General features: G+C 33.7%; 1 protein-coding gene across 8 annotated transcripts in view; it reads right to left on the bottom strand.

Annotated features, from left to right (window-relative positions):
• Nucleotides 1-26,872, bottom strand: part of KIF21A (kinesin family member 21A) — a 137,211-nt gene that overhangs the window by 5,208 nt on the left and 105,131 nt on the right. For 2 of the 8 annotated variants that reach the window (XM_045554021.1, XM_045554023.1), the window contains 13 exons: nucleotides 22,291-22,351; nucleotides 21,841-21,895; nucleotides 19,306-19,520; nucleotides 16,815-16,922; nucleotides 15,318-15,446; nucleotides 13,153-13,191; nucleotides 12,457-12,474; nucleotides 8,975-9,111; nucleotides 6,852-7,032; nucleotides 6,257-6,421; nucleotides 3,755-3,872; nucleotides 1,879-2,049; nucleotides 398-597 (listed from right to left, as the gene is read on the bottom strand). In XM_045554021.1, coding sequence (XP_045409977.1) covers nucleotides 398-597; nucleotides 1,879-2,049; nucleotides 3,755-3,872; nucleotides 6,257-6,421; nucleotides 6,852-7,032; nucleotides 8,975-9,111; nucleotides 12,457-12,474; nucleotides 13,153-13,191; nucleotides 15,318-15,446; nucleotides 16,815-16,922; nucleotides 19,306-19,520; nucleotides 21,841-21,895; nucleotides 22,291-22,351 — 1,597 coding nt within the window. The remainder of the gene's footprint in view (nucleotides 1-397; nucleotides 598-1,878; nucleotides 2,050-3,754; nucleotides 3,873-6,256; nucleotides 6,422-6,851; nucleotides 7,033-8,974; nucleotides 9,112-12,456; nucleotides 12,475-13,152; nucleotides 13,192-15,317; nucleotides 15,447-16,814; nucleotides 16,923-19,305; nucleotides 19,521-21,840; nucleotides 21,896-22,290; nucleotides 22,352-26,872) is intronic. The other 6 variants (XM_045554025.1, XM_045554026.1, XM_045554022.1 and 3 more) reach the window with 5 other exon arrangements.

Below are 26,872 nucleotides of genomic sequence, written 5' to 3'. Positions count from 1 at the left end.
ATGTTATTACTATGTACTTATACTTTAAAGGAAGGAAGAAGCACAGAGAGATTTTTTAAATGATTTGTAAATACGAACAATAGCAAATTTGTTGCCTTTCTAAAATAAAATCTTTAGAAAATTAGTCATCTATAAATTATTTTTTAAACATCAAAATCACCAAGGAAAGACGTGGCAACAGACTTCCTATAAGAAGAAGAGTGCTAATACAGGAGTAACAGTATTGTCATGTAATCTTGGAGCCTAAATTCAGTAGACATCCTAAAACAGACCTTAGAGTGACTATAATACAAGAAAGATTTCATATTTCAATGTTTCTAGACATTTACAACTTATATATTTATTAAGCCTGAATGCAAGCAACCAATACAGAGAAAAATCACACAAGAAAACTTACTCAGCTGCAGTAAAAATGTGGGTGGAATTAACGCAGATAGCATTGATAGGACTATCATGACCCTTCATCTCTCCAACTGGCACAAAAGTATCCACGTTCCAGAGTTTCAAAATTCCCCCTCTGCAGCCACTGAGCAAAACTGGGTGGCCTGGCACCACTCCCAGGGCACAGACCCAATCCTTATGCGCATTTGGAACTTGCTGAGAGAAAAAAGAGAAATCAGCAGTTTAAGGGGAGCCTTCCAAACTGACATTTTCATACCAAAATAAGTTGCAAACATTTTCATTGATAAAACTCAATATTTAAAATGGTCTGGAAACCATAAAAGTTCATTTTCTATGCAATCACTGTTAGTGATTTAAAGAAATAAATCTGTAATTTGCTTCCCAATTTGCCCCACTGATTTTCATCATTACCAATATTAAAGGCCTATTATATTAATAATCTATACAATCTAAAAGAACCTGAAAGTATACAGAATTTTTCAAATATTACATCCTTTTCATGGGCAGTAAATGTCTCATCTTTCTCCAAAATATATTTAATAAAACAAGTTCGAAAACTAAAAGCTGGCACGTGGACTATAAAGACTGCCTTATGAAATCTCTAGCTTACACCTTTGGTAGAGAATATACAGACTTAAAGTTGTTTGCAGAAATCCAGAGGTAATCTATATATTTCATAATGAGCAAACAACAATTACAAGATCAAACTAGACTACATGTTATACATAAATATATGCACAATAAAAATAACAACCATGAATATATCTGTATTTTAATAAAAGTTTTTGAATACAGTACTGTATATGAATGTGTTGCCAAGTGTTTTACTAATATTCATGCTACTTGTTCATTTTGTTTTCATCTGCTGGGTGTAAGTAGGAAAGTGATAACAACTGTAACACATACATATATAAGGAAAAGTTTGAAACTGAGAATAATTTCATCTGTTAACTAATTTCTTACCCTGAGAATTAGGAAAAGACACCAATATTTGAATTTATTGCCACAACACTTCAACCCAACTATCATTCTGGAGGATGTGGGGGAAACACCACTCTTGGATGCATGAAAGTGCCCTCGTAGATGAGGAATCATTTATATTACTCTTGACTTTAGCTAAACTTGGTACTCTTTATGTGTACATAAAGCAAAAACAAAACAAAATGGGAAACTGCAACTGCTCTACTCCAACGCTGATTTTATATAATAAACATATGCATGGGGCAATCCCAGATTTTTCAACTCTTAACAGTGTCTATTTTTCTCTTATCTAACAGGTATTAATAAATGTTGAATTTTTCCTTTCTCCCATTTAGTGATTCTGGTGGGTGACCATGAAACATTCTTTAAGAGAAAGCCCTGACTAATATTATCCCTAAACAATAAAAATCTACATTGAAGCTTTTAAAGTTCTTACACAAACTACTGAGTGGTTTTGAAATGCCTGATCCATTCCATGAAAAGGTTTTGCATTACCTGCAGAAGGTCTTTTTGACCTAAGTCCCATTTCTTGATTCCATTATCTCTGGACCCACTAAATAGGTTATCCCCTTGAATGGTTAGTGCTTCTATGCCATCATAATGAGGAGGTTCAAAATTGTGAGTGGGGCTCACAGTTCCAAGAGCCCCTTCAGTTACATCAAACATCTAAAAAAAAAAAAAAGCAAAAAGAAAGCAGTTATCCCATTTAACTTACAAATTAGCACCTATTTGTGTACATTAATAGAAACACATGCACATGTATGTTAATCAGAAATGACTGTTTTGTTACATGTTGGTTTTTTTTCTTTTTTCTTTTTTTTTTAAGAGTTGGGGTCTTGCTATGTTGCCCAGATTGGAGTGCAGTGGCTATTCACAGGCATGATCGTAGCACACTATAGCCCTGAACTTTTAGGCTCACGTGGTCCTCCTGCCTCAGCCTCCCAAGTAGCTGGGACTACAGGCACACAGTACCACATCTGGATGTTATTTATTGCTTTGTATTGATATTTGTTACTATGTATGCTTGACTAAGTTAATTAAATTACATGGTATGAAAGACACTGAGGATGAACCTGAGCCCTGTTTCAAACTACTTTTGCTTACATGTCATATGCTTACATGTCTATAGGGTTTTAAGAAAGGCAATCAGGTTTTTTCATGTTATGTGTGTTCAACAAATGATATGTTCAATATGTATTGAACAAATGATATGTTCAATAATAAATATACTTACTACCTGTCCAGTTGAAATTCAAATAAACAATATATTGTTATTTAATCACCATTAGGTAACTCTGAAGTCCAGGAGGTCATCTCCAATTCCCCAAAACTCCTGTTCAGAACCTTTTCTCTTTCCTCAGTTGCCCTCATCTCTTTTAGCCCATACCTTGTGCTTTCCTTAAAAGGTTAATATAATCAAAAATAAATTTTCTGGACCCTCCCTTCATTCTAAAAGTTTCTCTTTATTATCGAACATCTTTTTACCCTTCCCTTCTTTCTTGAAGCTAAAGTGTACTTACTTCTTTCCAATGTTTATGTCTATGATCTAACTCCTCCTACCACCCTTATCAATTGCCACGACTTCACTCTTCTCTTCATTCATTCCCTCTCTACTAACCCCATTTGCTAAGCATGTAAATGTTCAAGTCTCCTGAATATTAAATTCTCTCCTCTTAAACATTCTAACTTCAAGTCACTAACCCATCTCTGATCTCTTAATCAGTTTCTAGAAAGTATACTTACATTCTTCCTACCTTTCTTACTTTATCTTTTTTTATTCCTACTGGTTTGGGTATTCCTCAAGGCTGAGTCCTCAGTCAACTTTTCTCTCCCTTAGCTGCTTCATCAACCCTTAACCTCGAACATCTGCTTCTATTTGAATGGCTCCCAAACCTACATCTCTAGTCACAACTTATCTTGACCTCTGGACTTGCATTTCTAACAGCCTCCTGACCTACAAGTGAATGTCCTCCGTCAGCATTTCTAGAATCGAACAACGCATCTTTTCTCACCTTATCTGCCAATTTTATAAAATTCTGGAGATCATAACATTCTCAGGATAAAAGAGGGTGATAATGACGTTTTATGAGACTCATGTATTAGTTGGAAGACTGGCCTAAAAGTTCTTTAAAATCCTTTCCAGCCTATCTTCCATGGAAAAATGAGAATATATGATTGAATAATAAGACAATAAAATCAGAAACTATGTATAAGAAAAAGATTAAAAAGAAAATGAAAATGCTACAAAAGAGAAAAAAGAAAACTGATTAAGAGAAAGAGAAACTGATTAAGAAAGGTCCTAGATGAGTCTGAATACTTCAAACCTATCACTTAATCGGCCATCATAACTCAAAAATTCTGTTACACGTACCTTGATGTAATGATCCTTGGAGCCAGTGATGATTAGATCTTGTCCACTGGAAATCTGATCTACAATAAGGCACATAACAGGGCCTAGGTGTCCTGTTAACTTTCCTGTAGACTGAAACCTTTAAAAAGAAAGAAAAGTAATTGTATTTGAAAATATCTTTTAGCATGATGGGACTAAGTCTCAACATAAATAATCCACATTCTTTCATAAAATATTCACTAATTTTATTCATTTCCTCTTTTATTCCAGATAGTATCTTGCTATGCTGCCCAGGCTAGAGTGTAGTTGCTATTCACAGGCATGATCATAGTGCACTACAGTCTCATAGTCGTGGGCTTAAGTGATCCTCCCATTTCAGGGTCCTGAGTAGCTGGGACTACAGGCGTGTGCCATCACGCCCAGCTTTTTTCATTTTAGCTCCACTTCTTGTTCAAATTAGAGTCAAAAAATGTCCAAACATAATCTATGATACAAGCAAGGAGAGTCCTATGTAAGTTATTCCAAAGCTGACTAATGTCATTTAGGTGGTAAACAAAAAAGCAGAAAGAAAATTTTAAAAATGGCTAATTTTAACTCCAACCTAAGGCCACATAAATCTTAATCTGTTAAATGTCTAAACACATGATAGACATAGGACTGATGTTATTAGGTCCAATTTGGAATTTGAATAAAACAACATGTAATTACAAAATCAGTAACAATTTTGAGAAAGTAAGATTATTTTATTGCACACACAAAACACATATTTTCAAAACTACACATATATACACATTATATGTACACATGTATGCACATATATATACATATACCTGTGCACACACATATATGTGTGAATGTGTACATTAGAAAATAGGTGGTCCATTTCATCAGTTATTACATTTCATCATTTATTATAAAGATATGAAAATGACCAGGACAGATATCCAGCTGCTAGAAAAATGTGTGATGTCAATTGTCAGGGGAACAATGAACCTTTGTTTCACAGTCCTACCTCAAATCAAGCTGCTGGAATACAGAGATGTATTGAGCTTCTAGGATATCACAGTTTCTTGAAAACTATTCTCTTAGGTAACTTTGTTAAGATGAATCTATGTTTAATTATGTTGCTAAAATCAACGAGGTTCCAAAAGACCTAACTTTTCAGCAAATTAAAAAGTGTAAAGATTTTCAAAAGCTGGGATCTTGTCTGCCTTATGACTTTTGACTGTCTTCCCCCATATTGTTCCTACCACAAGTCAAATTTAATAACTTCAAGAATAAACTAAGTCCTTACCTCTTTTCTAACTTTCTTGAACAAGCACTATTTTCAATTTTCCACATTTTATTTCAAATACAGTATTCCGACTGCGGTTTTGCTCTCTTTCTCTCTCATCTATTTATCTATAAATTATGTTTGTTATACTTTCTCAGTCATACTCTAACATGTTTTAAATGTTACAAATTATAACATCAGTTTTTCTCAAAGTTTTTCAAATAAATATCCATTTGATTTACCAATGATAAAACCCTTCTGGATGAGAGGTACCCATATTACCTGAATTGGAAAACTTACTACAGAATCTTGTATAGCCTGTTTAATGGCCTTTGTCCTCCATTATAAGATGGGCTCTAAGAAGGTAGGTACCACATTTGTCTTGCTCCATCTTTATTCCCAGTTCCTACCACATTGTTGGTGCAATGCCTGACATCATTGGTGTTGAATAAACACTTGTTAACTGAGCCCTTTTTGTTATGACAGAGGGGTCCATTCATCGTTCTGTGGTGAACGTATCCTGCTCTTACTCTGTAAACCTATCTTGTCCTTCCTCAATAAACTTCATTTCATGCTTAAAACAACAACAAAAAAATACTTGTTAACTAATACATGAATGTTTCCTTGCTGCCAAAATTTTAAGAACTAGAAAAGAAGCTAAAATTAACATTCACCTACAGGATAAAAGCTCACACTTCACGGTAAATAAAAATCAAATGAAAGATGTAATGCCTACATTTCAATTTTTTTTTTTTTACCATTTTATCTTCTTAATACCTCATAATTTACATATATTTTATTTTATATTCACAAAAATCCTGTGAGTATTTATACCTAAAGTTATTACATAAACTTTACAAACTAAAAAATTTGAGATATAAGATGCTTAAATAATGTCACAGAAAAATAATTATTTCAAAGGTACTACAGAAACCAAGAAGAGACTCCTGGCCTCTTCCTAGTAAACAGCACAATTTGTGAACAAATACTAAGAGAGTATAACATTTCAATTCAGTTTTTCCTTCATATCCTTTTATTCTCCAGCAATGGAGATAAAAGAAAGAGAAAATTGTGAGTTTGCTGATGAGGACAGAAGAGACATTTAGGCATGTTGTGCTGAATAGAAAAGACTATGATTTTACATTAACTTCTGGAGTTATAACAATTAGATTTCATATGCTCTAATAGGTTATTAATGTCTGAAGTTCTATTTGCCATTTGGAAGAGGTACATTTTCTTAAAAATTCTACCTTTTAAGATCCCACATTCTGACGGCATTTCCAGAAGCTGCGTAGAGGAAAGTGCCAGTTGGGTTTAGTGCAATTTGGTTGATCTGATTTTCTCCAGAAGGAATAGCTACAGTTCGGCTGGTACTTGCAGAACAAGCATCTCCAAGAGTAACTTGACCTGAAGACCTTAATGGATACAAAACAAAGCAAAAAACATCACATTTCTGGACTTGAGTTCAGCTTAGAATCCCTTGAATTTCTAGGAAACTAGCTGTAGGCAACAAGAACTGTGTCCTTTTGTCACCGCTCACACAGTGTCTACCTCAGTATTTGGGAGGGAGAAAACATGAAATGTGCACTTAGTCACAGATCAAATATATAGTTTATTCCTTCCTATTTAATACCAGGCTCTTACATTTTATTGTGTCAATAGTTTTATTTTCCCCCCTTCTTGTTTTATCTGTGCTTTTACAGTGAACACTTTAACATCCTCTGGGGACTGGACAGATATAAAAAAATTAAAATGCATTTATAGTCCTATCTTTTCTTATATTTTATTAAAAAAAATTAAAAAGAGCTATTCACTCCTTATGTTATTTATTTTTAAGTTACTTACGTCAGTGTTCTAATGCACTTTGCTGAATCTCTGATATCCCACACCTTAATATAAGATGTTGATACAGTGAAGACCAAACTGGTATAATTACAGTATTTTACAGATACGACATTGTTGGGATGACCTCCCAGTGACATAATCTCCTGCCCAGTCACCAGATTCCATACTTTACAAGTACGATCTAAAACAAATGCAAAAAAGAGGAAATACGGTTAATGTGAACTACTTTAGGTTCTCTTAACAATAAAAATTATGTAAACAATTTCTCTTCTACAAGAAGGAAGACAAAATAGTAATTATTCAATTAACCTGCAATAGGCATCCCTAACTCCATCCTTAATCCTCTGCAGTGGGTTCAAAAGCAAAGTAGGTATAAAGGATCAGGTGAAAGTCAGGAATGTCTGGTATATGCCTCACGTGGTATTAAAAAATTTATAAAATTTTGAAACAGTAATATCAAGAGAGTCTTCCTTCAAATTGCCCCTGAATTTAAAATGGCAGTCTCAAATCAGCCTCTTCAAAGCAGCCTCTCCTGCTTTGGTCACACTGCTACCTCCTCACAACACTTTCCACATTCACAAACACATACACCTTTCTCTTCCAAGTGTCAAATTGATGGATTTTATTTTTATTTTTTGACCCAAAAGCATAAATCACAAAACTGTTTTATTTTGTTTTTCTGACATATTGAATACCTAATTATCCTAGAGGTATTCATTTAACTTGAATCATTAGAAAAGTATGACATTTTCAGGCTGGGCCTGGTGGCTCACACCTGTAATCCCAGCACTTTGGGAGGTTGGGGTGGGAAGATCACTTGAGGCCAGGACTTTAAGACTAACCTGGGCAACATAGCTAGACTTCACCTTTACAAAAAAAATTAAAAAATTAGCCAAGCATGGTAGCACATGCCTGTAGTCCTAGCTACTTGGGAGGCTCAGGTGGGAGGATTCTTGAGCCCAAGAGTTTGAGGCTGCAGTGAGCTATGATCACACCACTGCACTCTAGCCTGGGTGACAGAGTGAGACCCTGTCTCTTTAAAAAAGAAAAAAAAAGTATGACATTTTTCACAGAACATACTTTTTTAATTGTGGAATTGCTTACCATTATTCTTAGTTCTAGCTAGATTCTTATACTTCCCTTGAAGACAATGAGCAATAAATATTTGCTGATTAAAGTGAATCTTGGAATATCCCTAAATGCTAAAAAACTTTCATTAGCTCCCGAAATTCCTGTACATGCTTCCCTTTTACCTTTCTAGTCTCGTTGCCCACCACTTCTCTTACATATATATATTCTGCTTTTCCAACTGGACTTAGTTTCCAAATATACCCCACTTTTACCTCCCTGTCTCTGCTTATGCTGTTCTGTAACCTTGATTATCCATCCTTACCAGTCAATATCCAAACCATTCTATAGGGTTCATCCTAAATGCCTCCTTGTCAAAGACATCCTGGTTTCTCACAGCTAGGCATAAATTCTTTAAACTGCTAGTCTATAACTCTTCAAAGCATATATAGTTGGTTTCTACTTGCTTGCAATTACACCAAAGGTGTTAAAATACGAGATTGGAGATGAGTAGACCTAAATTTCCAATCCTAGTTCTTCCACTCACTAGCTAAATTTACCTGAGCAAATTACTTAATCTCTTGAATTCTGAGTTTCAAGATGATACAACATGTATCTCACTGGGGTTGTTGTAAGAATTAAATGAGATATATTAGTATAGTGCCTAGCATAGCCCCTGATATATAGTAAGTGTTCAAGAAATGGTGGTTTGCTACCCATCTAATTTTCTTTATCATATTATATTAATACATTTTCATGGCCTTTTATAGATTTGTATATAACTTGAATTACAAAATCCAGGACCATGCATGAAATAGGTGCCCAAATACTGTAGGGAGATGCATTCTCTGACCATTGTATTCAAAAAACATCAAGAAAGGTTTTACTTTCTTCCCAAACTGTACAATAATTTTATATTTTATACAGTTCAGGGGCTGAACCACATTATCAGATTCTTAGTGGTCTTAAAATAGTTTGTCATTTTTTAGAGCCTGTTAAAAACTGAATCATTTTAAAAATCCTATCAAATTTCTGTGTTAGATAATTACTAGCACCTTTTGATCCAGTGAAGAGGAGATCATCAGTAGAATCCAGGCAGAGCACAGCTTTTGTATGCCCTTCAGCTATGTGAATACACTGAAGTGGAGAAGCTCTGATTCCTTTTGAAGCAGGAAAAGGGTTGATTATGCCCCTGAGGTGAGCAAAAAACAAACAAACCAAGATTCACTTTAATATCTTGAGACTAGTTTTATTTTTTATTTAACTTTAAGAAGTTTTTATAAATAACTAGTAATAAAATCCAGATTGCTCTCTTGCCTATTTTTTAAGCAAAAGGACAGAGAAAAAGTGTGAAATAGTAACAGTAGTGATGGACTACATCAACTAAGTAGGCATCTGTAAGCAGTTGCATTCTGCAAAGAGCAAAATCTATAATACATCTACACTTTCTTATTAACAATTTCACCTCTTCATCGTTTAATGGAGCAATATTGGGAGTTGTGTGAGTATACTGAATTCTGACAAATATGGAAGAAGTATAAGTGATAAATAACTGGAAGAGATAACTCTATGCCATGCTAAAGTGTAATTCTATGTAAAAAAAAAAAAACAGAGAACGTATAACATACATACCACCTAAAGTACTAAGAAAGCAGATTTCAAACAAAAATTGAAGAAAAGACAGGAATGATTGCATGAACAGATATTCTAAATGGAGGATGGTTCAGAAATATCAAAAACTCCTCAAAGAAAACAGTTTCAAAGATTAAAAAAAAAAGAATGAAAATTTAAAATAACAGTGAAGCTCTTTAGGGAGCATTCTCATACATTTAATATTTCTGCTTTTGCCACTGGGCTATTTACTATGGAAATATAAAGATTATCACAACATTGTCCCTATCCTAAAAAGTTTAAGATAGAATCTGAATTGAAATAATTGTGTTGGGAGGGTTAAAAATGATAACAAATTAAGACATGATAAATATATCAGCCAAATGTACCTTTGCTCAGAGCAAGAAGAACAATTATGTTGAAATATGTCCATTATATAAGACAGATGGCATAATATTAGGACAAATACAGGGACAAAGCAAAAATGTTTCTGTTTCCATGTTCTTGATAAAAGAGAGCAATCTTTAAGAGGCCAGGGGCAGAAATGATTAAGAAGAAATGAGGGAGCCCAAGATAAGTTCGAGCTGAAAATGAAGACTTATTCAATGAGTTCAAATATTTCTATTTTTATATACTATATCACAGAGTTTTGCCAGTGTGTCCCATTGTGGAGGCAAAAATCATTGTCAGTACTCTAAGAAATCACAAAGATCAATAAAAAGAACAAAACATGTAGAACTTACTTTCCAAAACAGAGAAAAAAAAGTGGATTTCAGAAATTACAAATGAGTAAAACTTCTTGTTGAGTCTCACAGAAAAATATATTAAACAAATATTATTTTATAAACACTTAAAAATAAATGCTCATCAGTAAGAGATAACATGGGCTCACAAATCTCATGGAGGAAGTTCTTTGTAGGGTTAATAGGCAGCAAATTAGGGTGTGTCCTATTCACAGTATATGTTGACTCCAATAAAGCCTGTACAATAAGACTTTCAAATGATATCCTTGTGGACAAAGTGGGTAAGTATGGAACTGTTGTTGTAAAGCAGTCCCACAGGTGGTTAAGAGTCATACTTAAAGAGTAAATGTCACTGTCAATTTGTAATATCTTCACTATCTAGTCAATCTTTCCCTAGACCCAAAGAGAAAGAAGGCATGCTTATTAAATTGACATAGTAAAGAGATGGATACTATATTTTATTGCCTGGAAAAATCACTGAAACAAAATTCATTTATTTTATGTACCTACTTAGCACTAACATAACCATTGTATAAAATTTAAACATAAAATTTAAATCAAAGATAGAAAAGAATGCTACAAGTAGGATAGAGGCTTAACAGTAGCCCAAGTTTAAAAAACTAAAAGGGCTGTGTTTACTGAATACAACATCAATGGAGTAACAATTTATGGTTCCCCTACCAACGCTATTAATGATTTGTTCAATAGAAGTAAATAATTCAGGAGAAAGAAAGGAATGGATCTACTATATTCTGCCTATGCCACATTTGGAATGGCATATAGTTCTAGATGCCACATTTTAAGAACATTGAAATACTGGAGCCTTTCCAAAACAGTAGAAGCAGAATAAAGTATCTGTAGATTATATCATATATAAAAGGGAGAGATGATAAAACTAGAACTTGAGCTGATAAAAGAACATTCATTGGAGAGAGAATACAATAGCAAAGTTTAAAAGGGCTGAATATTTAAAGGGCAGTCATATATACACAAAGAGGTATTAGATTAACTCTGGTACAGATGAAGAAGGCTGATGAAAGACTAATGAACAGAAATTTAAAGCAGGTAAATTTAGACTCAGAAAAAAACACATTTAATTTTATGGTCTAGTTATAATGATTTCAAAAGTCAAAGCAGTTTCTCATCACTAGAAATTGTTATCTCTGGGTATATAATAATGAAGTCTAATGTTATTTGCATACATGTATTAATTTTAGATTCTTAAAACTAATGCTCAGTGACTTGTTTGTAAGCTAACAATTTAACCAGGTTAAAACTGAAATCTGAATCTGTCAAAAGTCTGAATCTGTCATTTTGAAATCTTGGTGATATAAGATTCATAGCTATGAACTAAAGCCATCAAATTTACAAATATTGCTTCAAATATTGAAAAGGTATGTTTCTAATGAACAGTAGGTTGCTACTGTTACTTCTCAAACAGAAAATATATTTCTATGTATATCCCAAAAAGCTGATTGTAAAGAAAACAATTCACATTCACAGTAAAAGAGCTGTTTTTGATGTGCATTTAATGACACAAATTACCCTAAGGAGGAAAAAAAAAACTAAACAGCACCCTCAATTACATAATGTTGTGTTTCCAAAAGATTTCTTTCTTTCAGATTACCAGCTTTATCCCATGAATCTATTAAATGTTTCCCTGATGATATAAAATACAATACAATTCTATCATGTCAGCAGTTATAATATTACAAAAGGATGCAGTAAATATTTGCCCCAGGGAATTATATATGGCACAGTTATTCCTTGGAGAGTAGGATGTCTCTTTTTCATTCTTACATATTTTATTAATAATATCATTGATTATTCAGTCTTCTGCAGAAAAATAATCTGAACATTAAGCATGGTATTTTATTAATTAAATACTTTAAAATGTTCTCAAATATTCTGAATATTAGGGTTATTATTTTATACAGATTACCAAAGATAATAGAAACATAAAGATATTGGAAACATACATCCATAATATTTCTTTCTCTATTAGAATTAATCTATTCACACTCTGAAATATAAAAATTTACTTTTAAAGTAGTTTAAGTTAAGGTTAAATATTGTAAATCTGTAGAATAGATTTGATCTAAACTTATTTTTGTTCCATGCAAATCAGTAAAGTTTTGTAACACTGTAAATAAAATTAACTTCCTCTCCCTCCCCCTGCCTACCTTCTGGAAGATCTGCTGCTGATCAGCAAAACGGCCATAAAACAAGAGAAACAAGCACAAAGAGGGAGGAGACAAAATGATAATGGTGAGAAGGGATGAGAGAGAAAAAGAGAGAAAGAAATTAGGGGCCTCCCAAAATATCCAACATGAAAAAATGTAACATTGTTATTTTTAAAACTGTATCTATCAGTAAAAGATATTCACTATTATTTTTTAAAAGCTCTTTTAGTGTTTATTTCTTGTTCCATTTTTTTTTAGCATGATGGTATCCTTTTTCTTCCTAGAATATGTTTTTTTATCATATAACCTTTTTACTTAAAATTGTTAAACCAGCAAAAAAAAAAGACCTTATCCACCTCCTACACTTTGAGGCACTGGAAATAATTATTGAGGAACAAACTTTCTTGACATAAATATTCATAAAACAATTTCTTTTAAAGAAAATATTTATATTATAGACAGAAAACAAATATCACAATTTTAAGCTAGTATACCAAAAAAAGTTTACCACTATCTTACCTACAAGGATGATCACAAAAATGGATTAAAATTAATATGTTTAAAAATATTAGTGCATTTATATGATTTACAACAGGTGACACATGCAACAAAAATGAGACTTGCTTAGAATTTCTAGGAAGGCACTTAAGGACATCAATGAAATGTCAGAATATAGGAAAGTTAGAAAGAAAGTACCTGTGTACCTCCGACAGAGAGGAGTCACTTTCATCAGACCTACAGTGAAAGAGTTAGAATTATGAGGAGAAAGAAAACAGATGTCAACAGGTAAGGACACTGACTTTGGACTCAAAATCAACAGCATGAATAACAGAAATACAGCAAACATTTCCTTTATAGTGCTCTGCTTCTCTATTTGCACTGAATATCTGCAAGTTTAAGGTATTGCTAAATTATGTAAAAAATTTGATCCTTATATTTTCTACCAAAACTTTGGGGGGGGGAAATTTCTATTACTGATCTATCCTCCTTGTACAACTTAGGCTGTATAGAGGAACAATACCAAGTACATGAAATATAACACTTCAAAGTTAGCTCTATTTAATTTGACTAGGACTAGAAAAACTATTCCCATTTCAATAACTATTAATGAATTTTATTCATCTTGATAATTATTACTTTAAATTCAGACGCTAATGTTGAAAGTACACAAATATGTTGTATTTTTGCATTGAAAGTAAATCACTCAGAATTTAATAACCCTTGGTTTTAACTTCTCTCAAAAACACTGAGTTTTTTTGACTAAGGAGCCCCTCAGTAATAGTTGGGAGACTTTAGAGCAATTTTAAAATTAGGCAAGCCCCTCCTGTTAGCCCTACCCTGAAGCCTCCAAGACTGGCAGTGAATCTAGTTATTATAAAAATCTACTTAGATTGTATAACAGGCTTCAGGAGAATGAGGATATGAGTGTCGGCATGGAACACGACCAGAAACAATGTGCGGGGTCTGTATTTCACTAGTGAAATATGGTGGTCTCAAAAAGGAGCCCCAAAGAAGTGATATAAAAGGTAGGTAAGTTTTTGAAAGCATAGAATAGTTAGTTATTCTAAGTTTTAGCTTATAAAGATGACAACAGAGTCAAATTATTGGTAGCTCATAAAATATTTCAGTAGAAAATATGGAACTGTGAGATTATCACAATTATCAAAAGACTGACAGGAAATGTTATGACTGTGAATGAAATGTAGACACAATTTAGCAACTGTTGATATAAAAAATGAAGATAAAAGTAATGAAAATGGACTTTGCAAAGACATTCCTAATGTTCTACTTTTCTAAACTAATGAAAGAGATGATTTAACAATGTTAAGAGTATTTTGTTTAATAACACAAAAATATTTACCTATCCAGATCAATTTAAAGGACTTATCATCTACCGATTAAACTATATTAAAATCTAATAAAGAATCCACAAAAAATTACCAGGAAATTTAGTAAATTAAAAATTCTTTTAAAATGATGATGTCTTTCTCTATATTTATAGAGCCATTTAACATGATTTAAACATGACAGTCAGATCTTAAATGGAATTCTATAAATTTCAGAGACCATTGATAATAGGGAGATAATAGCATAGAAAACAAACAATCCAGGTGGGGGAGGGCAGGTGGCAAGTCCACACATCCACAGTGTTATCACTCAAAATCCAAGCAGACATGTCAGTTAATAAATACCTTACAGCGGTAATGTTAGTATTGAATTCTTGCAAGAGATTCTGGCTCAATGCGCAGATACTTTTTCACTTCAAATTGTATGAAAATTATATTTTCCATATGTGTCCCGCTTCTCCTCCCCCACAACATTCTCCCAGTCCTACCCCTTCCATCCATAAAGGTGATCTTTTATTGTAAGAACACAATTACTGAAGTTCTGTGGTAAATTTGTCTAGAAGGATCAAACGATAATGACATGTTACACATATAACAATGGTCTTTGTAAGCTGTTACAGCCACCAAAGATAAAACGATTTGCCTCTTTTCAACTCAGACTTCCTGGATTAGAGGCTTTCGTGGGCTCATACAAGCTGAAGAATTCCAAGAAATTTAAACTTCAAGTGGTCTCAAAGATTTTTCAATTCTAATTTACTTGTTAAAGAAAAGGCAAGACAAGTACTGAAAGTATAGTAATGCAAATCTGCAACAGGGAATAGTGTTCAGCAGGAAAATAATTTTCTCTAATTTTTGTTACATGGTTCCTTTCCCATTGGAAAAATGCATAAAATGTGGCAACAGTTCACAAGTCAGACTCCATCTCCCACACAGAGATGGCTGTTTGCTGTAGACTACATTGAAAGGTTCAGAATATTGTATAAGTAGTTGGGGCTCTTTTCCATAATGACTTACTTATCCTGCTGAACTGAGGTGTTTCCCTGAGAAACAGTAAGACGATTAAAAACATTCAGTTCATTACGGGGCCGGCTTGGTGGGGAAGAAGGAGGTGAAAGACTAGCCTCTGAAGTTCCAGAATCTGAGCTACAAGAAAAAAGAACATGAAATAGGTAGCTTTAATTGGTTATGATTTGTTAGAAAAGTTATACGAAACATGCTTTTACAAAAAGCTTTTCATTAGAGAATTCCTTCCTTCCTTCCTCTCTTCCTTTCTTGTAAAATGCACTCTGAACAATTCAAATTTTTTTCACTGGATTTTGTTACATTGGCCACAAGATGGCACTAAATAAAAGGTTCTGCCTGCTGAAATCCGAAGTCAGTATCAAAAAGAAAGCAAGCCAAATTTAAAATTACTCAATTTTAGAACTGAGACCAAATTGCTCACATTATGGATGAGGAAACATACCTAGACAGCTTAAGAGCAATTTGCTTATTCAGTTAATTCCATCGTTTATTTTTAAATTACTTATTTGCTCCATCCCTCCTTTCCCAATCATTCTCGAGACATTAGATTTAGTAGAAATAGGCAAATTAGATCTTTAAGTACAGGAAGCAAGGGTGATTAGAAGGATGATTTCCATGACATTCAAGTCAGCTAAACCAGTGGTCAAAGTAGAGAGTGTGCGTCTTGGCACAGAAGAGGGGGATGACATAAGATTGTCCACTTAGATACAGAAAATATATGAACACTTCTTTTTGTATTTATTTTTATATTACAGAAATAAAATAAATTCACTTCACTAATATTTAAACATAAACTGGCATAGCTGCCCTCACTCAAGGACATGGCTGAGCTCTACCTGTCTCATGCAGCATGTTAGGTACCCCGAGGGAGGAGTGGAAGGGTAACAGTGGCTCTAATCCATTCAACTTGTGCATGCCGTGGTATTGCAATTTATAAATGCCCGTTTAAGTGGATCATCAGATGATATTATGTATTGCTAAGTAAACTAACCCTTGTAAAACACACTAAAGAAACAAGTAAAAATACCAACAATTTAAGCATGAGACAACAGCAAGAAAATCGCACCAACACACCTTATGATTGATATTAGTTTTTTGTCTGCCACTCTAAAGAGGTAGAGTCAGTGTCAGTTTTATCAAATAATAGTCAAATTTAATTTCAGATTTTTCTAGAAGACTATTTGAAATATAGATTTCATATGCCTCACCTCAAGTGTATGTGAACTCTTACAATGATACACACAAATAACTGAAAATTAAGTAAGTGGACATAATCAGAGACAAGTGATCAAACAGTTTTACAGGTATGTGTGTGACCAAAAAAATGAGAAAACCACTTAGTCAAGCCAATAGCTGACTTGATTGTCTTGATTAGTCAAATCAGTCATAACCAGAGAGCCAGCCTAAATCTGCAAAATAATTTCACTATTATCCTTTAACTTCTTAGTGCAGCAGACATTTTATAAAAACCGTTAGTTAGTAACTTACTGTTTTTGTTCCTTGGACTTTGATTTTTCTGCTTTCTCATATGCCTTTCTCCTTGTTACAGGGGAAGGCTCCGGTATTTTTTTTTCTGATAGAGATGACTGTCTGGAACTAAAATAGAAAAAGATTCTTTAATTATCTAATTTTAAATATGTACATATAACTTTGGTAGATATTCTACCTATAATTTTTGATAGGTTAACAATCGAAACTTAAGAAAGATTATTCCTCGAGAACACAAAATAAAACTAAGAAAATATTAAGAAAATATTACATGACTTATTTCTAGTTGATGGAAGCTTGACAACTATAAATTTTTAAATTGGCAATCTTATTAAATATGTGCAAACTTATTATCTTTGAATGCAAACATCAATGCTTTATTGCCAAATAGCTATGATACATATTTTATTTTAAATATAAATGTTAATGTTTCATTGAAAATTATTTCAGATAGAGAAAAATTGTCCTTATAGTTTTGCAAGAACAAAAATATTAGAATATCAGAATATGAGAAACAATGAGATTTAATGAATTAATATTTAGACATGATCACAAAATAGTATCACAGGTAATCACAAAAAAACAATAATACACAATTATTTTACTTACGTAGTATTTAGGTACTAATTAATATCTATGTATATTTTAGTAAAAAACTTCCTTCCTTATAAATTTTAAATGTTGAATTGTTGCTATGCAATTAAAAATTCAAGACTATGATTTTTGTGAATGGTGGTAATGTATTTTAATTAAAGAAAGTGTATCCCTTCTATTCTTGACTAGTTATATTAATATTTAAAAAAAAACACTAAGGAATTAGAAAGCAAACCTCCACAATGGGTTTACATGATTCCTATTTAAAAGTGAAAACTAAATATAGTTAAATTTAGTGTGTTTGATTTTTCTAATCAGAGAAAATCCCATTTTAGAAATTCTACATCATGTAAATCATAAGGATCACTTGAGTTAATTAGTTTACTTCTTAAAATAAAAGAAGTGCAGTAATGGCTTATAAGAGTTATTGCACCAAGCATGTGACCAACTCTTAGATTTGGAAAGAATTACAAATTATGACAAGCATCTGAATTTATGAAAACTTAAATCATATAAAAAGACAGAGACCAAAAAATATTTTCTACAACTTGTCATAAAGGGTACATTTTTCAAATGAAAAAAGGCAAATAGAAGGTATTACCTGAATCTGGATTCCAGGCCATAGATTTAGTCTTGATGTTCCAAAAGTCCCTACTCATCTGACAGATTAAATGCTGAGCACATGCAAATGCCTAAAATCTATCCTCAATTCTATATCACTGCCTTCATCAAAAGCATTCTTCTACTCTGATCTTATCACAAAAGCACTGAAGCTATAAGCTATTCTGGTTAGCAATCTCTAACAGCAGATCCAATCGTTAAGTACACAGGCCACCTCAAGCACATGCAAGAAAGTTCTGTCATCATTTAAATTTATTTTGGAACAAAGGGTAGCAGATAGGATTACTGAATAGAAGACAATAGAAGTATCTTCATAAAATGAAGACTGTTACGGAAAACAGCTATTCAAGGGTAGAAAGTTTGTTATTTTGTATTATTTGCATATAGGCCACATTTTGGGGGAGCAATATGCTTCAATGCAGAGATGTATTCATTTCACAAATCATTTGGTAGATCATATGTGAGAGTTAGTTTGGAAAGTGTCATTAAAAATCTTAACCAGTGAATGATCTAATTTTAATATAACCATCAAAACATACACACACACATGCACGCGCGCGCGCGCGCACACACACACACACACACACACACACACACACACACACACACACACACGGTACACGCACACACTGGCCTGTGTGGGAAAATCTTTCTTTGTCCTCAAGATAATAATAGAAAAATTCTAAGCAAGATTTTTTTTTTTTTAATAGAAGGTTTTTTGTTCCGATTATCATAGTAGAAAAGAGAATATTTCTTCCTTTAAATCTTTAGTAATACCAATAAACATATTTTGGGCATACACTCATCCCAAATATGCAGTGTGCTTCAAGGTAAAGAATTAGGAAGGATTAAGAAAACTCAACTTGTATTAAATTTGTATTTCTTTTTTTTAGGTAATTTAGAGCAAATTTAAGAGTCTCTAAAGCTTCTGTTAATATATAATGGTTATATAATGGTTTTACAGGTATAACTTTAATTTAGGTACTTCTAAGTAAGTTTAGTCTGTAATTCATAGCTAAACCTTTATAAAATTATAGCCGTTAAGAATGATCCTAAAACTGAGAGACAAGACATAGCAATTCAACAAAGAACATCTCATCTTAAATGATTTTGACTGTCCAAAAAATCAGGGGAGACAACACCTAACAGAAATTACTTTGAAAACTAGAGATCTAATTTACATAAATTTTTAAAAATAGAAATAAGAAATTAGCAACATGCATATTAAAAAAAAAAGCCAAAAGAAAAGAAGTTAGTGTAGCTGGGCCAAACTTACATGCCGCCTATCTTAGAAGGTAAGCCAGATGGGGGAGGGAGCTCTTTTTCCCTAGCAGAAGTACCACTTGTCTCTGTATTCATTCCAATCTCTTGCCCTTCTGCAACAGGTGTAAGAGGGCCAGACAAGGAGGCATCTCCTGTACTAGTGTCTGGAGCTAGTTCACTGCTATCTGCATACAGCAATTCCATTTGTGTGGTGGTTCTCCTTCGGGCCTAGTCAGAGAATGGAAGGAAAAGCAATCAAGAGCAAACTTTTGCATGGAAGATGATTAGGGAATAGAGATTTATATTAGTTTGAAATAGGTAAAAACATATATGGTGTCTTTTACTAGCAAGTGTGTCAAACATAGCATATAAGAGAGTGACAAGCCGGAGCTATAGCCAGATGAGACCTTTAGAGGCCACAATAATGGCCAACATCTTTATTGCATTTATGTACCAGGCACTGTTCTTTTTCTAAACACTCTATTACATTAGCATGTAGATAGGTAATATCATTATCTCAATTCACAAATAAGGAAACTGAGGCACAGAGAAGGTAAGTGATTTGCCCAAGGTCATACAGCTGGTAAGTGATAAAGCCAGATTCAAAGCCAGGCAATCTGCCTCCAACATTACTGTGCTGTCCTGCCACTCGTGCCCAACTCCCTCAACAAATAATTAAAAAAAGAAAAAGAAAGAAATTCACCCAAAAGATAATTGCAGGGGAGATCAACTGAACTCTGATTTTCCCATGCTTACATGCTTTCTTTTAATATAAATTTTAAATTTTTTCTCAATTTTGTAACACTTCTCCCCTGATATCTTAAATATGTGTTTAATCTTCCCATTGGACAATTCAACACTAGCAAGTACCAGCTTTAAGCAGCACAGCAAGAAAGGTTATTTTCCTAGAATCTAAACTCACTATAAGCACTCCTGTCCTTAGTCTTGAAAATCAAGTGACTACCAAAGTACTGCTCAGAGTTGGCTGTTGATATCACTAAGGTATTAACAGATAATCAAAGGGTTTACCAGATTATAAGCTTCTAGAGGGCAGGCACCCTATTTAATTTAATTTTATACCCCTGCATTTAACATAGTGCTGGTACATACTTATTTAAATTACATAACCAACTTCACTTTTTCAACGAGAGAAAAAGAAATGATATGAGATCTGTGCAATTCAAAAGAAGTAGCAGATAGCACTTCAGAAAACTTTTGCAAAGAAAAAGCCTTGCAGTCATTTTTCACACTGTCAGTTCTCTCCACTGCCAAGAGCCTAGGGCAGAGAGGAATTTTTCTTGGGCATTCCTAACCACAGTGGTTCTTTCAGGAGATGACCTTTAGGCTACCACTTCACCTCTCTCTTTCGTGTCCCAGAGAGGCATGACTAACTAGGCTTTCACAGGACCTGAAAGATGAAATTTACCTTAAGAGATCTGGACTGGATCCAAAGCATATAAGAATGTTTTCTTTGAGTTTTGGTAACCTCTGTTTAGTCACTTAGGATAAGAAAACATAAACCACACGTTTTCAAGCTAGTTGCTCAAAGACCATACATACATAAGAGCCTAGAGATATTTTTTGATTGGCTTGCCCGGTGTTTTAAAGATCAATAAATTCTATGTAAAAATCCATATTTAAGACATCTCTTGAAAAAACAGAGGATCTGATAGCCTTAGGCCCATATTCCCAAATGGTGAAAATGAGCAAAGCTTCCTAGTGGCTATTTGCTTTAGGTGGGGTATGTACTCTCCAGGTAATCATAATGACTACCTATTCATTATTTTACATCCAGCCAAATTACTCATTTACATTACCTAATTAGCCACTGTGGGCCTTAAATCTATCCTGTCCATTTGCACGGTATTATTTTTTTTCAGGTCCTGATTCAATGCATTCATTCAACAATATTTACTGAGCACTACAAGAATTCTCTGTTTTCAAACATTTTAAGATCATTAATTAATTCATTTCAATGCTACCACACTCAGTCTGAAATGTACCATGGATATCTTACACATTAACAGCATGGATCATTTACATTATTTTTTAAAAACCTTACAAATCTGCATTATAGCCTCATATGATTTTAACACATGATAATTAAGGGCTGACTTATTATTCAAACCACCTCAAGACACTAGTTAAACAAACAAGAAACATTTAAGAACATACTAAAACAGTAAAATTTCAAAAATCTCCTGCCAATCTAAATGATTTATATTGTATGACATTACAGGATCTAAAATTTAGTTAACCGGCAGCTTATGAATCAGCCACTGTAATCCTATCTCATCCAGAGGGGAAACATACAATAATACAGTAAAGCCCAAGTTCCACCAAGAAGAAATTTTTCAATATAAATGTTTTTTCAGTTACCTCTTAAAGGGGGATATAATAAAGAACTATATTTCTTACCCATGGAAGAGCTTTGGTAAAAGCATGCCTACTTGCTAATCTATTGAGACTCAAACGTGAGATCTATGTTTAATAGTGATAACAAAGAATAGTAGAAAAATGTTTATCTGATATTTGCAATTTTCCTTACCTTGTTCTTAGGTTTCACTTCACCACAAAGCTTCATAAGGTCTGAGGACAGCGTGCTATATACAAGTAAATAATTAACCACAAGATTAAATGGGAACTTATGATAGAAAAGTTCCTATTTATAATATATATGTCCTCTATATTTACAACTATGAAAAAAATGTATATGCCTATGGGCAACACAGAAAGACAATATTTAAAATCCAAATGAATGCATTAAAAAATAATTCATTTATCTTCCTTAAGTATTTCAGTATTTTTATTTTAAAATTTGTGATAGTTAAGCATGACTTAGTTTGGTTTCTATATTACAGTTTGTAGTGCTATTCAATTAGCCATTAAATTCAAAACTACTTCTGTTTTATGGCAATTGTTTGATATAATAAGATAAAAGTAGTAAAAATATTACAGGAATAAGTCAAATCTATTAAGTTTCTAAAGTCTCTCTTACCTTCCTTCTGATCCTGGGCTGTTTAACGGTGCATCCTCATCAGTACTATCCTCTACATTTTCTAAAAAACAATGTCCAAAATGTAAGCGTTATCCACATGTCACAGTCTGGTGACTGCAATCCCTATGCTGTAATAGACAGTATGTCTCAGTATGGGCACTTTGGTTTTGGTAGAGAATCGAAATAGAATTATAGAAAAATATTTCTAAGAAACTCCTTTGATTATACATCCTAGGATAAGGAAAATATGCTCGAAATAGGAAAACTATGAATTTGAATGGTAAAACACAGAAGAATAACATTCATAGGATGGGAATGAGATCATATATTTTTCTGGGTAAATATATATATATATATTTCAGAGTCATGTATTTATCCTGTACCATTCAGACATACAAAAATCCACTGATTAAAAATACAAGGTTAAAGTAAATGCTATATGAGTTTCCTTTAGGTACTGACCCAACCATGAATACTATATAAGTGTAAATGTTTGTTACGTATCGGTTATGCTAACATAATTAAATATTTTTCCTTTTTAAATTCCCTTTATTTTTGCCTTCAAGTAGAAAGAGTGTGTGAAAGTGTTCAGAAGTCACACATCAGCATGCAGTTCATTCACATATACACAGAAGACAAAAACGATAGGTTTGCATGCAAAGACTCTGTAAACTAATACAAAGAAACCACTGCTATTTCAGAACAACTGTAACACACTAGTGAAAAGGAGAAAAAAATCAAACATAAAACTAGTAGGAAGTCAGTAAATATAACAGCCTCAGAATGTAAATTATTTAAAATGCCAGCAAGTCTCTAACAGGTGCAGGATTTTTTTAAAGCATATACATCCTATTATAAAATCATTCCACAAAACTGAAGACAAGATTATGAAGGATATATATTAATGAAAAATATATAAGACTCATCCCCCTTTAACTTTTAATTTTATATCATACAGGTGAACTGTGGGCACATGAGTGAACTAACTCCTTTCCACTCATGTTCCCTTCCTCACTGTTTGGCAGACACCTTGATAGAAATTCAGTAATAGTCCGGGCACAGTGGCTCATGCCTGTAATCCTAGCTCTTTGGGAGGCCAAGGCAGGAGAATTGCTTGAGGCCAGGAGTTCAAGATAGTCTGGACAACATAATGAGACTCTGTCTCTACAAAAAAATTTTAAAAATTAGCTGGGCATGGTGTGTACCTGTAGTCCTAGCTACTAAAGAGGCAAGGGCAGAGAACTGCTTAAGCCCAGGAGTCTGAGCTGATGGTGAGCTAAGATCACACCACTGCACTCCAGCCTGAGCGACATAGCAAGACCCTGCCTCAAATTAAAACAAAGAAAAGAAAAAGGAAATTCAGGGATACTTTGTAGTATTATCTAAAATGGAACCACATCCAAGACTCAAAGGGAAGTGAAGTGAAGAAAATGGTGGTCTTGAACGCAATGTGCATATCAAAACCTACCATTAGAGGGAGGCTCAGTACTTGTTTCACAGACAGGATAATTGAGTGCTAAGGTGACTGAATTAGTTGATAATATAGAAAATAAGGTTATAAAGAAAGGACAAGCCTCTGTTTTCCCATGCAGGCTAAGATTTGCTAGTATTTTTCTTGCAGAGAGTGATGAAACCAAATGGTAAACACTATGTGAATGCTTAGTAAAAACCACTTAACTCCTGCTTATGCCTGTATGCCTTATTTAGAGACAATTACGTCTTAACATAACCAACCTGGCCAGAGCATAGAGGATCCAACCCAGACAGTCACCAAGTCAGACCCCCCCCCTTAGGACTGAGTTTGGTCTGAAGCATTATGGTTGTCTGGGCAGCAGGACACACCATCACTTCACTGTTGTACTCCCAACTCTAGCCCAAGGCTAGCTTCTTTGCTCATCACAGCAGCTTTACAGCTTTAAAAGGCAGAGACAAAATTCCCAAATGCCCTAAAGTTTATCCACATCAATGTAAAGTCTCACAGTCTGATTTCGTTGGAAGTTAACCATGATTGGGTTTTTCAAAAGGTTATTCTTAAAAATAGTATACAGAAAAGAGTTAACATAACAGCCTTACAAAGGCCTGCTTGCAAAACTGGACTTCAGCTAACACAGAGTGTCTCCAGTCAACAGTTAAGCAATAAGTGTGGCTCACTGTACCTAGACTGTTTGTACAAACACTATGGCTTATGTTTGCTGAACACTTGTTTTCTTTCTAGGTATCTGGAATTCTGGTAGGTGCTAGACAGAAGGCACCCATGTGACTATCCTCAATAAAAACCTTGGACACTCAGTGTTTAATGGACTTCCCTGGGCACAAACATTGCACACATATTGCTGCATTTTTGTTCTTAGGAGAAGACTGCACTCTGTGTGGTCTCTCATGGGAGGGAGAAAGCATAAAAAAGCCTGGACGTGAATTCCTCCAGAGTCTATCTCTGTCTTTTTCTCTTATGGTCCAGCTGTGTATCTCCCCCATATTCTCATAAATCTTAGCCAAGAATACAATTACGTGCTGAAACCCAAGAGCCTTCTAGCAAATCTCCAAAGATGGAGTGACCTTAGGTCCCCCAACAGAGGTATGGGAAAATAAAGATGTTCTTCAAATGCTGTAAGTACAATCCTGTTAGCATGGGGTGCTGGCCTTGGCTCAGCCTCTAGCCTTAAGTCCATCATTCCATGTCATGTACGTGTTGCTCCAGAGTATCAGCCTGTTTGTAAGCCTCATGCACACAATATTGTGGTTAAATTTTCATGCCTTAGCTTGTGCTGCTGCTCTGCCTGAAGTGACTCTTCTCTAGTCCCTTTCAATCTTGTTTTTTGCCTGGCTAATGCTTTTTCTTCATTTATGTTTCAGATCAAATGTCACCTGCTCCAAAAAGCCTTCATCAAGTCCTCCATTATTGTTGGGTGGCCCTACTTTGCGCTCCCATAACTCTGGATAGATCCCCCTCACTGCCCTCACTGCAATGTATAATCTGTTCATAGTCTGTCACCCTCAGCAGCGTATCGAATCCATAAGGGTAAGATCAGCATCTTATTTATCTTTGAATCCCAGCACCCAGCCCAGTGCTTGAGATAAAATTGGAGTGCTAAATAAATAGTTTCTAAAACGATGCATCTATGACGGCCTAGCTTCTGCAGATTTAAATTTCATAATTGTCTCCTCCCATTGTTTTCTCCTCTGATCCAGAGAGAGCCTCAATCCCTAGGGCAAATTTCTGCCATGAGTTAGAGGTTACATCAGCTGAATGGATTTCCACTCTCTGCTTCCCACCCTTCTTCAAGTTATAAATAATTGTTAGTTGTTTGAAAGTTGTAAAAAAAAGTTAATGCTGCTCATCAAATTAGTAGTTTAATATTTTTCTGTATACAAGGATATCAAAGAATTTTTCTTTCAAGTTAAAAGAGAGTATATATTACTGTAAGTTGAGCCTCTAAGAAGAAAAACAAAGTAGAGGAGGAGAACAAGAAGAAGAAGGAGGAAGAGGAGGAAAAGGAGGAGGAGTATGGGGGAGGGAAAGAAAGGGGAGGGGAAGAGGAGACAGAGATAGGAAGGGAAGAAACATGCTTGATAGCACATAGAATGGCAAAAATGCTTGTTACAAATGCCAGGTACTCAAACAGCCTAACATGGTTCCTTTTTATACCTTTCCCTGGCATAGCTTGAGCAACTTAAAATAATAGACTTTCCATACATATAAAATGCAGTTCATCTCAAGCAAACAGTATTTTGATATTAACAGGTAAACACCTAAAAATTAATTAGCTCATGTATCTTATTTATGTAACATCTTATCATTTAAAATAAATGCAGATTCATAGAACATATTAATTCTAATGACACAGAGAGATAATTATATTTAATCTTTCAGTTACTTTCCTCTCCTTTAAGTATAAGCATTTAGAAAACCTTTGACAACTGTGTAATTAGAAAAAAAGATCAATTTTTAAAATAATTTTAATTATATAAAAACTGCTCCAAAATAATCTTTCAGAAAAATCGCAAGTAATAAAACTTCCGTGATTGGTGGATGTAGCTCATGTGAATGTTGTAAAGACTGGAGAAAAAGGCCAAAAACCTCTACACTCAATGATGTCTAAGACCCTTCTAACTTAAAAATACTAAGCTATGATTATAAATATTGTTTAAACCTGCTCAGATAAAATTCTTTGGATATTTTATTCAATTTACAATATCAAAAAGTGTGTGCCTAATTTTACAAAAATAAAATAGATAAGAATGAAGCAAATATATACCAAAGATATATACAAAAGAAAGTTATTTATGGGGTTAAAACAACAGATGCAAGTTAATAGATATATTTAAGAATTTAAAAGGAACATATATTTTACTTTTTTTCTGTAAGAAATAGAAAGAACTCAAAGGGTTTTTGAAGCTAGATTTCAAATAATCACTGGAGTTCAAATAGTAAAAGAGACAATCAACTAAAGCATACTTCTTTAAACATAAAAGAATTTTAAAATCAGGAATGTTTAATAAAGATAAAAGACTTAGTATGTTTGTGGGTATGGATACATTTCATAAAAGATCATGCAAAAACCACTTGACTGCCAATAAAAAT

Source organism: Lemur catta, chromosome 6 (assembly GCF_020740605.2).
Source record: "Lemur catta isolate mLemCat1 chromosome 6, mLemCat1.pri, whole genome shotgun sequence".
In the NCBI taxonomy this organism is placed as follows: Eukaryota; Metazoa; Chordata; class Mammalia; order Primates; family Lemuridae; genus Lemur; species Lemur catta.
Note: the sequence above shows the minus strand (reverse complement) of the source record. Positions and strands in the feature narration are given on the sequence as shown.